The sequence below is a fragment of the Manduca sexta genome, chromosome 23 (genome assembly GCF_014839805.1).
Source record: "Manduca sexta isolate Smith_Timp_Sample1 chromosome 23, JHU_Msex_v1.0, whole genome shotgun sequence".
In the NCBI taxonomy this organism is placed as follows: domain Eukaryota; kingdom Metazoa; phylum Arthropoda; class Insecta; order Lepidoptera; family Sphingidae; genus Manduca; species Manduca sexta.
The window spans coordinates 2,685,182-2,697,712 of record NC_051137.1 but is presented as its reverse complement, the minus strand read 5'-3'; the positions used below and the strand labels follow the sequence as shown (position 1 = coordinate 2,697,712).

The 12,531-nt window shown below is 36.8% G+C and overlaps 1 protein-coding gene across 14 annotated transcripts in view; it reads left to right on the top strand.

The window, feature by feature from the left end:
* Positions 1 to 12,531, top strand: part of LOC115443183 (patronin) — an 86,082-nt gene that overhangs the window by 22,657 nt on the left and 50,894 nt on the right. For all 14 annotated transcript variants that reach the window (XM_037441834.1, XM_037441840.1, XM_037441842.1 and 11 more), the window contains exon 2: positions 10,989 to 11,084. In XM_037441834.1, the coding sequence (XP_037297731.1) occupies positions 10,989 to 11,084 (96 nt within the window). The remainder of the gene's footprint in view (positions 1 to 10,988; positions 11,085 to 12,531) is intronic.

Genomic DNA, 12,531 nt, shown 5'->3' with positions numbered 1-12,531 from the left:
GATCTAAGACATACAAATCACTACTTATATGAGATCATTTATATAATTCAAGCTCATTATTCATAAAAACATATTCGGGTTTTCCATAATAATAAAGAACGAAATATAGCAGCAATACGTCAACCTTGAAAATATTAACGTGCGCAAACATAAAGCGATTTCTGTACGCCTACTTAGCTATATGGAATATTGCAAATGTTCGACGGATTAGCGTCCAATGTTGGACCGTATCGTTGTGTTTACTCTTACGATAACCGTCTTATATTTGAACTTGTAATGTTGGCGTTTGTGATAACGACACTTCTTATGAATATTTGTAAAGTACGTCGCCATTGGTTGCTAGACTTGACGATTGCTTGCATTCTTGCAAGACTTGCGGGTTTAGTTAATATTGTTTTAGTTTATACAGTCTATGTGTTGGGGTAAAGTGTTTATTATTTAAATATGGGTAAACTCAAGTTTTGCCGCTATTATGCCAAAAAAAATTTTGCCAATGGGCGTAATTTTCATGGACCTAAATAAATCAACTTTCAATCTCCTTAAAAATGTATTATGAAATGGTCTTTATAAAATTGTCCTTCGTCGACATATCCGGATGATCTTCGTTGCGGAAATGAAGATGCGGCGGTGGATGGAAAATTTTACGCATTTAAATCGTATTCCTGATGAGTGCATCCGCCTTCGCATCGGAATCTGCTACTAAAATACTTTTAACATATTTGATTAAAGGTTTTTTTTTTCCAATAAAAATTTACTCCACAATCCGTGTTGCCAACTATGATTTTCCGTCCACCCACTATTTTATGTCGCAGTGGAATATTCTTTTTTTTAACGGTCATGTTCACACTACTATTAAATCTGTATTATGTGATTAAATAATATACTAAAACTAATGTTACTTCGAATAGTCCCGGCAAAGTTATAAATATGTAAATAAGTAGGTAGGCAAAACTGTTTTTACTCGTTTACGGTGGCCCGTGGCCGAGTTATAATTTATTTTTGTTTGTATTACATTTGGTGGACTATAATCATGCCGCCTATAAAAAGTTAATTTCTAGGGCGCACATTTCTTGAGCGTCGCGTGTGTGCGAAGTTGGACGGTAAAAAGTTTTGTGGCCAGATGTTGGTCGGCGAGCAGACGCCGCTATTGTTCCCTACTGCTTGCCGCCATGTATTTATTTAACATTCCATTGCGCCATCAGCGAAGCTATAAAAAATACGTGATATGAATTAAAACCAATATAAAGTCGCCACGAAAACACTAAAGTTCCATTCTTCAACAGCGTATTCGCTGTCGCCAATGAAGTGTTTTATTAGCGATAATCTCACAATTTCCTGTTTATAAACTTTCAAATGATCACTAATCTTACATTACTATCATTATTAATTTGCCAGATGACGCAACTTGCTGCGTAATGTCCGTCAAATGGCCAAGTATGCTGGCGCTGATATCTATCGTCGTCATTTCGTACCTATAATAGCGGTTACGAAATGTTTGTGCTGGAGTCTGACTGCTCCCTTTGTAAATGGATGCCGCATCTCTCACTTTCACCGAGCTCTCCAGCTGTACGCATCAACTGGGTCACTAGATAGGTGATAAATAATGGGTATCTGTTACGCCGTGCCCCGTGAATCATCCAGTCGTGAATGAAGATTAACGATTCTAAATATAACTGACTGTGCATTTCCAACTGAATTTGCTAGAAATTAAATGATAAGCTATCGTTGTTCACTCGAAATTTTGCTGTCCTTATCTTTGACGGCGGCAAATATTTTGCACAGCGATAACTCTTCTCTGCCTCAATAAACTAGCAGTTAAGATCGCATCGTTTATATCGCGATGGTCGGTAACTTCCTGCTACTTCCTACATTAACTAGCGTGCCAGGCCTTGGCAAGTACCTCGGTAATACCATCATTGGCACTGAGGCCGTAATTTTCATTGTACAATGTTTGCGTGCCGTTGGTCACATAAAATTTCATCTATATAGGAGGACACTCATCCGTATAATTGACATCAAGCGTAAAATAATTGCAGTGTCAACAACTTTCGGCCTTGCTGGGAGACCATACACTTGTCGGATACCATCATTTGCTCTCCCTTTTCTAACGATATTATCTAATGAAATTGCTTTGTTCCTGGTTGCTATAAAGGTCTGCAAACAATTTGGCGAGTAATAAAGTTAATCTTTAATGGAGCTTGCGTGGGCATGATATATTTGCCGTGGAGTTTAGTTATGACTTCATCAAATGGTTGCTCTGTTGACACATTCTGCTATGAATGATTATAGCTATTGTACTCGCGGGTATTGTTATGTTCTTGAAATTTGATGTGTAATTGTTCCGTGGATGCTGTTGTCAAGGTTGTCATTACCGTCATTAGCTTTTTCGATATCTAAACCGCATTTTTTACAATCGTCATCTGTGTAACCATTGGTCACGTGGGCCGAATATATCAAAATGACTCAGTAGGGCTAATCATTTCTTGTTTCCTGTACCGTAGGCTAATTGTGCGTTCCATTAGTTCCACCAGACGCGAAAGCTTACTAATGCAACGATTCGCTTCAATACGGCGCCGTTGCCCTTCGTTACACATCTTTCACAGGCAACAGTTTTGTTATTATAAAAACTTTTAGAACTATGTGTGGATTTAACCGAAGTCTATAAAGATACCTTGAATTGCATCGTCTGTGCTTCCACGCCATATATGCAAGTCACGTATCGACTGTTGGTTGTCCTCTTATGTCCTTTTTATAGTCGTGTACTCGTGTACACAGATTGTGATTCCAATAATTTGTTTCCTACTAGCCAATAATGGCGACACACGATCATGATAAACGTTCGCCTTGCTATATTCCGTTTGAACCCGTTTACAATGATCTCCGCATCGTTCGTCCATGTTAGCACTACAAATGAATTATGTATTGATGAACACGTCTCGTTCATGCGTTTTACTTTTTTTTCTCTTTGCAGCTCGTTTAACTCGTTCCTCGTATATGGTGGTGCGTGAATCACTTCTTGTTTCAGTCAAACCTGTACAATGGGGTGTTTCGGCAGTATGTTTGAGATCTGCGTTTTGATTTTCAAATGAGTTTTGTGCCTTCCTTCTTGTATTTAGTTTTGACCTCAACATGCTCTGACGATTTATGTCACCAACAGCTGTTAGCTAAGAATACTCAACAGGTGATGCAGTATTTATAAAGGCGAATTGTTTAACAAAAATATGTCGCTGATGTGCTAGCAGATGTGTAAAGCCGCGCATTGTAAAGGTTTTTTATGAAAATATGGAAAGAGAGCGTCTACGCGTGTGTGCATTATACGCACTACGCGTCTTAAAATAACGTTCGTAATTTTAATTTAATTAGTAAACTTTCCAAACTATGTTTTATTTAATGTTGACCATTAAAACCCTATTCATTGCCCGCTCTCTTTCCACTTATTTACATTATTGGCATTTATTCTCTTTCGTGTTTGTTTGAACTTTTTGCATGATATTTAAGTTTTCTTTTCATACTTGCTCATGTAAGAAATCAAATAGTCTGCCAATAATTTGCATGTTATTATTTGTATAAAGAGAGAGATGTTTGGATTGAAGCAACATAACACTACTCGATTATTTGGCAGACAGTTATGTAAGTTGTTTGCTTATTTGTAAGGTTACATGCATGGTTTCATTAATATTCTTCGTTCAATACTTGTCACTAACTCCGTCAGTAAACACGCCGAGTATATATTTGGCCGTACATCAATCTTTTGTTGACCGATCATAAACGTGTCAAAACCGATTTAACTTGTTGTCCTACTCATTCTTTGGGCGTGCGAGTGGGATGGTGGCACAGGCCGGCTGTTGGAGTAAAGAATGGCCGAGGCTCGAGCGCGGAGGCGGCGGCGTGGGCGCTCGACCTCACCGATCGCGTGGGCTGCAGGTGCCAACGCACCTTTCCACTCCCGGCGCATCCACTGCTCGCAGTGTCCGATGCGAACTGCCGATAATTGTGCAAGCCAGCTCTCGCAACAACCGACGCTCCTATTAAATTCGATACCTTTAGCGAAGATTTATAGAGCTGGGGCAGGGCGATATTTTAAACGGTCATTCTGTACGCAGCGATTGCACAACAACTGTGATTATTTCCACGGAACAAGCTCATGTTTAAAGCTCATTAGTCGTTAAAGGCACTATTTTATGTAGCTCGGGTAACGGGCGGGATAAATGATAGCATTGCGCCGACGCTCGCTTTGCGCTTTTTATTGTTGGTCAGTGCACTGAAACTAGCTTTTGTTTTGTTTCGAATGAAACGCAATACCTGTCTGTGGTATTGTAAAAATAAAAAATGTTTACGTTTCAAGGAACAAAGACTCTTGTGCCCTTCTTGTACCCTTCAAAAGAATAAGAATATTATTGGAAATGTAAGCCAACGGGTCGGACTAAAAAAATACGCTGCAATGCAGCCTGTTATTATAGGCCTTCACTCTAATATTGAGGGCGTTCGGACTACCACCCACCACCCTCACGCGAAACGGGTTGATGACCGCCAGGTCAAGAACATTTTACTGATTCATTCTATATGTAATTTGGATTTATCTATAATTAGAGTTAACCTCTAGCCGTCCGAAAGACCTTTTATAACTATCATTAATTTTGAATTACAATTCACATGGGCTTACATGAATTGTCTGATCGATACCTTACACCATTCATGGATGCCTGGTGACGGAAAGGTTAAAGTCTCACGAACCATTTTTGGTCTTGATGTCGCGGAAGCGTGATCTTCCGGTCGCGTCGGCGACACTGGACCGGCCGGAGAGAGTGAAATGCTAGTCCGGTGGCGATTCCACTAATTGCACAGCAATTAACTAGTACGAATTGAGTGTAGAGAGTGGCGTGCCCGCTCCACTTGTTATATGTTATATCGTGGTACATGAAAGTGCTTAATAGCCAGGCTCTTTACGAGCGGAACGTTCCGCGAGGTTTGACTCGGCGCCGAGCTTGGTTTTTGATTTATGACGTCATTGTTGCCCGGTGTTGTGACGTTTGTAACTTGTTCCGATTGCCATCCGTCTGATTAGATTACAGTCGTTTAAATAGAATGCGTTTACCAATAGTAGTTTGTAGACATTGATATTAATTCGAATTAAAGTTGCGAGAAGTGGACGAGGATCGATTTATTTTGTCATCATGAAATGAATTGCCTTGCTTTGTTATTTTGCCTAATTCTTACATACGTATTCTAAGTAAATGCAACGCGTCTGTCTGTCTGAACGTGATACACTCAAAAATTACCGAATCGATTTTCATACGGTTTTTACAATGGCGGGACCGATTCTAGAGGAAGAGTTATATAACTCATTAATGTTTTGTACAACAGCAAAATGTAAGGATATATCATCTGCTGGTGTACGAAGTCGGGGCGCGGTGCGTCGCTAGTTACAATAATATTAAAGTAAGCAACCGTTGCTGTGTTACAAACGGATTTCTAACACTATATTCCCTGTAAAGATTGCTAGATTCGTCACCAATACCGAGAAGTATGATTTAAGACTAAGATTAAGCACGCCCTTTAGAAGAATATTCAATTTACTCTCAAAGAGACCTAACTTTAGAGCCGTTGAGGAATCTTGCATAATTAACGCCTCCAACCTCAGAGAATTCACTATCTTAATAAATTTAGCGAATACTTGTTTGAACATAAATTGTGTTCATTAATGAAATTCAATTTGTCTTGATTATGTTGCGATGAATTATTTCATTTTTATGGTGGAAGCTTTGTAAGACGAAGGGCAGAATAAATAGCACCTAAATAATATTTATTATTATTATACATTATATTAATATTTTCGCAATAAATACCACATAGAGCAGGTTATTTTTATATCCATACAACACGTTAGTATAGTAAATAATTTACATAATGATATTTATGAACGTGTTGTATTAATTCTATTTTAAATATATGCACATAAACCAGTCACAGCGTGGTTTTGTAGATTACACTCACGTGCAGGAAAATTCTTCGAATTCTCCAATATCATAACCTACTTACCTACAACTTTGGATTTCGTTTTTTCTTTCGGTTTCGTTTGTGTTATATTTTGTGACTACTGTACCGTGACTATGTATGTCTTTTTCTTACTCTTTTGAAAGTAATACATATCATTGATCTTACACAATGCTGAAGAGTTTGTTTAAACGCGCTAATCTCAGGAACTACTATACCGATTTTGTTTTTTTTTCATTAATAGGAAGCTACATTACAGTTATCCCCGGAATATATAAAGTGGGACTTTTATCCCGGAAAGACGCAAACGGAGCCGCGGGCAAAAGTTAGTCTATTTATATCAATTTTGTCTTATTACTCGTACCTCATAAATAAAATATATCAAAATTGTAGGTTGCATGAGTAAAAGTATCATGCATAAATCGCGAATGAGTATTTAGTCGGCATTGTGAACGGGCTTGCAACCTCTTTTATGTAATTGAGAGGTAACAGTTTCTTAACCAATACTAATTTTGATCTGAATGTACACAGATTCTGCCGTTAAAGTGTGTTTTTCTTTGCAATTTAATTTGTTTTCGTTTCATTTGAATTTATTTTTTGTCATCTATATACTAAGGTTTAAAATCTGTCTTAGTTTAATTTACATTTAAATGTGTTTCATATATTGAATTGACCTCTATAACATACCATTCATTATCACCGTCTGCAATCTTTTTCAGCTTATTGGTACGCATAAGCTTATTTTTTTCGCTCCATCAATACCGTATTCACACACAGTGTAAGTTTGTTTATGACATTAGTGATCGGTATCGTCCAAGTGGCTTCCTATTCTGGACCGTCTGGTGTTATAAATAACCGTCGGCGGTATGCGCGGGCGCACTCCCGCCCTGCCGACCTCAGCTTATGATATGTCCACGTTGTTCGAAATGTTTATTGATGGCTCGCGTACGGTTTGTTTGTTTTACTTTGTGTTTTGTTTGGTCGTGATGAGGAAATTTTTTATGGAATTAGCGTTTGGATTTTTGGATTAATGTGTGGGAATTAGGAAGTGTATTTTATGTAGGTTTTATTATAGGAAGTTAAAGGGTGTTATTTGTGGTGGCGTGAGATAAATGACATATTTATTGTTTGGTCATATATAATCTAAGTAGCTTTTGGCTTTTTTTTTTCAATATTATTGGAGTAGGTCTTTGGGCTTGTATAATTACCCTTAATAATTTCAGTGACGTACCTATTTGGATCTATGCATTTATTTCGTGTGAAATAGCTTCGGCTTTAGCTCGCTTCCGCAACGATTGCTATTTGGCATCTATCGGATTCAACGATTAGCGTGCTCTCCGAGGCATGGCGGAGTTTGGGGTTTCGACCACTAAACGGAAAAGTTAGTGTGTGGATTACCCATTGAATCACTTGTGCCTAATATTTTTGATGAAAATTATAGTGTTCCTGGTTATCATACCATTGATTTATATACTAAAATATCCGAATTTATGAGTCTTAAAATACAATTAGTTAATATATAATACAAACACTTCTCTGTCGTATACATACAGTATTACCAACATGGTGCAGGTAATCTTATCTCTATATTTTTCAAATTGAAAAACATAAAACAAGTAAACAACTCATAGCTATACATTAATATCTCATCTCTCTCAAACCTTAATTGCGCTGCCGTCGTTTTTTACTCCGCGAGGCGTAGTGTGCAACTCATTAAAACATTTTGAAGCGAGTCTGCTTTTGTCCCACATGTCGGTGGGCTCGCCACCTGTTATGCCGAGGCTTAATATAACTCTGTTTCTGTATTGTTATAAATTTAAAGTTATATTATGTTTTGTAAAGGACTTGTTTTAGTCGTTTGATCGATTCAAATGTTATTTTGTTTATACTGATGACTGTCTCGGCGGCGTATTTGTATTACGATGCGATTGCCGTGCTGAGGTATCGTTCGATCCCCGGGTCGGGCAGTGATATTGGGTATTTCTGTTCAGTATCAGTCCGGAGTCTGGAATTTGTGCCAGATATGATGTGCTCGCCGTCTATATCATGGAACGGAATTTGTACAGCAAAAAGAAGGTGCACCAGATGCATCTTAGCCTACCCCTTTGGAGATTAAAGGCGGGAGTTAAAATTTAATACGACGAAATTTTAAAGGCCGAAATATCCATGCATATTAATTATTTTTACGTTTTTCTTTCAACTGCGAGAACTAATCACTAACTAGACGTGAATTTAAATTCTTTACTTGTCAATACTTGTTTAGTTACCCAGATTAAAGGTGAAACAAAATGTATGAGAAATGGACCTTAAGTTATAACCTTAATGCATGATATCCTACGAATCTTCAAGTTTCTCTTAATATAAAATTGTTATCATGTTTATCAAATTACCACTAGCTGATGCTAGTGAATAATACATTAAAATGTTCTGCCAATTCTGAATAATGCATCTGACCCTGTGCCTTGTTTATGGTTAGCAAAGTGGTCTATACTTACTGTTAGACATTGAAATAATTTACGGATTTCACCGTGGTTAATAGCTAAAACCAATTCTAACATTTTGTATAAATGTAAAATATAGGTACATAATATAATTGACTTTTCGGACGGCCAATACCTCAGACCCCCGTGGTAACGAAGGCTGCATAGTCTTCGAAATGTCGGGGGAAAATTATAATATAAAAAACCGCGATAAAATCCGTGAAATGGTCTTTACTTGTCATTCGTGACTTACGCTGTGGTTAAGTATTAATAGAGCTTTTCATGCGGTTTGCTGCTGTTTATTTTTCTTACATTCAAAAACTAGTCCACTCAGGTCTAAGCAGTATTCGTCTATCATTCTGGCTGTATACTCTTTGACCTCTACACATCGTTCCGTATTTAGCGAAACGTGAGTAGGTTGTTGAGTATACAGAGAGGATTACCACAAATTTCATAAGATCAGACCAGTTCAGCTAAGACTGTACTGAAGAATAGCCAATGGCCTTGAAGTTTAATTTGGTTTGTTTTACGTTTTGTGATATATTCCTATATCGTGCAGCCGTAAACAGTTGGTTCTTAATTCGTAGCTGTTACGTATTAAACAGTTTAATTACGTCGCAGTATGTTAAACAGTCTCGAGCCGATCTCGTTCGTGACTCCAGCGACATACATTATGCTAAATTCGTCATTAGAATTCTTGCGTTATGCGAGATTTCTTCACGGCGCGTGTGTACATCGCATGATTGAATATCACCTGTCGAATAAGGGTTTTAATGTATGAACATGTTAACATTATGTTTACTTAGTATTTATTTTTTATAATACATGTGAATTATGTGATAGTTTGACAAAGTACTAACTATCTCTGCAATGTGCTGATCAATTACTTTATTAAAAATTCAAACAGACTTAAGTAGGCTGAGGAGTTTCACTTCTAAATGAATGTTGGAGATTGGCAATTATGACATCAAGTATAAACATTCAGTTGTCTAGGTTGTCTATACGAAAGACATCTAATATTACAAAGGCATTTTGTTCGACGGTTTTGGTTCCGCTTTCCAAAAAAACTTCAAATTAAAAAATTAGAATTGCAGGCGCAGGCTGTTTTAATGATGGCGAGATGCATGCGTGTAGTCAGTAGCTACCATGGTCATGCGATTGATCTGTTGCGTGTGCCACCATGGTTGCATGATGCCACACACATTGCATGGCGTTCGATGGAGTTATGGTGAATCTATTGCAAAAATGACCTTGACATTGGAATTGTTTCTCGTTATATTTATTCAACAGAAGCCTGAATGGCTTTAGTTATTTATTTAAATAACTCGTTTTCATGATGTCATTTTATTACCATATTATAAATTCATTCCACATTCATAATAATATTATGTATATTGTCATTGATTAACTATGCTAGGTTTGTTTTTATACATATATCTATTGCAAAATCTATTCCTATATTTATTTTTACATAATCTTCTGAATATGTGAAGAAACTAATTAAAATAAAATCGGTTATATTGTGTCTGCAAAAGACTCCTATATATTCCAAACCGTAACCAAATCTCCTCAACTTAATGTTTAGAAATGGGAGTTATTTAACACTGTCATTCTCGTAGATTTTGATTAATGTCCCAGTTTTCGAAAGTCTACAATTCATCATTAATTTAATGTACGCGCAGTAATATCAAAGTGTTATTGATAGCTCCATAGGAGTAAAGGCAATTGTGTTTATAATAAGCAAATTAGGACAAGGCTCCACCACGGCTGCCTTTGCTGTAGTGTTGACAATAAGCGGACGTGCTTTAAGTCGATAATATAAGGCCGGCGCGATCCATGCGACCGGCAACCGTGTTCTATAGGTTATTAAAGACTAAAGGTCAAGAATCAGACTATCTCAATGTTGCCGTGCTCGGAAATACTGTTTTGGAAAACGGAATTATGGTAGTTGGCATTACCTGTGACCTCCAGGTTAGAATTATGAATCACCATGCTTCACGATTTAAAATAAAATTTACTGTAAGTCATATGTTTTACGGTGCATTTTATTAAGTTTTGCATAACTATATTTTGCGGCACGGTCGTACCGAAATGGTACCAGTACGATTAATATGCGTTAACTTTAAATACGTCTATTGCCCTTTTGTTCCTACAATCAGAGTGAATGCTCTATAAATGCCTCGTTAACGCTTCACCGATGAACTTTAGATGCTCAAACATCGTTAGCAGACACGATTTGCTTGTTTCCAGCTGTGAACTGTGATTTAGGATGATTTGTGTAATGTTATACCTGCACATGTTTTTACTATTAATTTATCTTCCTAAACCTATAATTATTTTGTGGGTACTTATCCTCGCTTCCTACATAAGTTCTTGAGCTAGAATTTCTTTCTTTGTTTTTGGTCTAATGGATGATTGATGCGCCTACGTTAGAAATTACGAATGAAAATAATCTTCATTAACATTTCTTTAAATAACAACAATTATCTAACATGATTTATTTTTTTATTACAGTCAAAGCAGCGGGCGTCGATTAAATGGCTGTTGTCGAAGGCGTTCAACAACAGGGTCCCGGAGAATCTTCAGGAGCCATTCTACCGGGATCATGAGGTAATTTACATCCTTTACCGTTTCTCGAAATGGAATCTGAATAGACGATTGACTAGAGCTCATTTCTACTAAGTATAATAACAATTTACTGAAAGGTTAATATAAGTTTCCGTACTTAAAATAACGTAATACGCTTCATAAACAGCAATCCCATCATCCGAAACTGTATTATTACTACATAAATAAACATCGGTACACACAGACAGACGTTTCCTTCCACTGCTAACTGATGGAACAACAAACTAGGTTAAGTTCCTATAGCGGATATTACCTTTTACGTTCAATTTGTGTTCAACGCAGGTTAAAAGCTGTATTTATAAATGGCCCCAGCTGCATCTAGTTTTTTACTCGGATCTAGATCTAATTCGCATCAGCAACGGATTTTATCTTTTGTAACAGTGTACGTAATTCCTGTTTCTTAACTTTGATGTTCATTACGTCGATGGAATCGTTTAAGATCGTTGTATGTGAAGCAATATGTGTTTTGTCCTCGATTGATTGATGTTCATCATTATAAAGCGTGTATTTACGACGTAAGTCGAGCGTGGTATTTTACCGATGTTATTTGACTTGTGATTATTTAATACAAGGCAAGAATCAGTGACAACATCCATACTTGCGGTTAGTGATAAACAATATATCACGGTTAGAAATTCTTCTAGAAAAATATTGTACCAAATATAGCTTTCAACATCACCAGTTGATTAAGATTTGCCAAAGATCTTGAAACTAATATATAGTTTAAAGTAATAACTCCTCTTAATTATAATCTTCCATATAATAATGCAATTACTGAAAATGCGTAGTCTCGAGATATCTTTTGTCTACCTCGTCCTACTTACTTTATGCATCCACACAATGGTGTTGTTAACACTCAATTTCGTATGTCCTCATGTCTTCAGCCTATTATAAAGTCAGGTTTAATGGTGGACGTAAATTATACGTCTGCGGCTTACGGTAACATATGGCGAGCAGTAACGGATTGAGCAGTTGAAATAGGGACTTTAATACTGCACAATATAGTTATAAATAAATGTGTCATAATTTTCGCAATTTAAAGACACTTTTTATATCGTAAGAGTTATGGACAGTACAAAAAAAATCGACATGGAAGGGATCTGAGAATAGGACTTAACAATATTTTGATTAGAACAAGTTTATTAAAAAACTAGGATGCTTACTTTTTGGTTTGATTTTATCAGAACATCAATAAGTTATAAGTAGATAACGATCTAAATATGGAATTATTTACTTCTGTGGAATTTAATCTTGATAAAAATATGTATATGATGTTTTGGGCTACATTTCGGTCATCGGCACTAATTTATTGTAATCCACCCTTCAATGTAGTATTCGCTTAATAATTCACATTCATCACTTTGATTAGCCTCATTTAGTTTCTGCCAAGCAACGTTTTGTAGGTCGTAGCTCCTTCTAATCAGCAAAC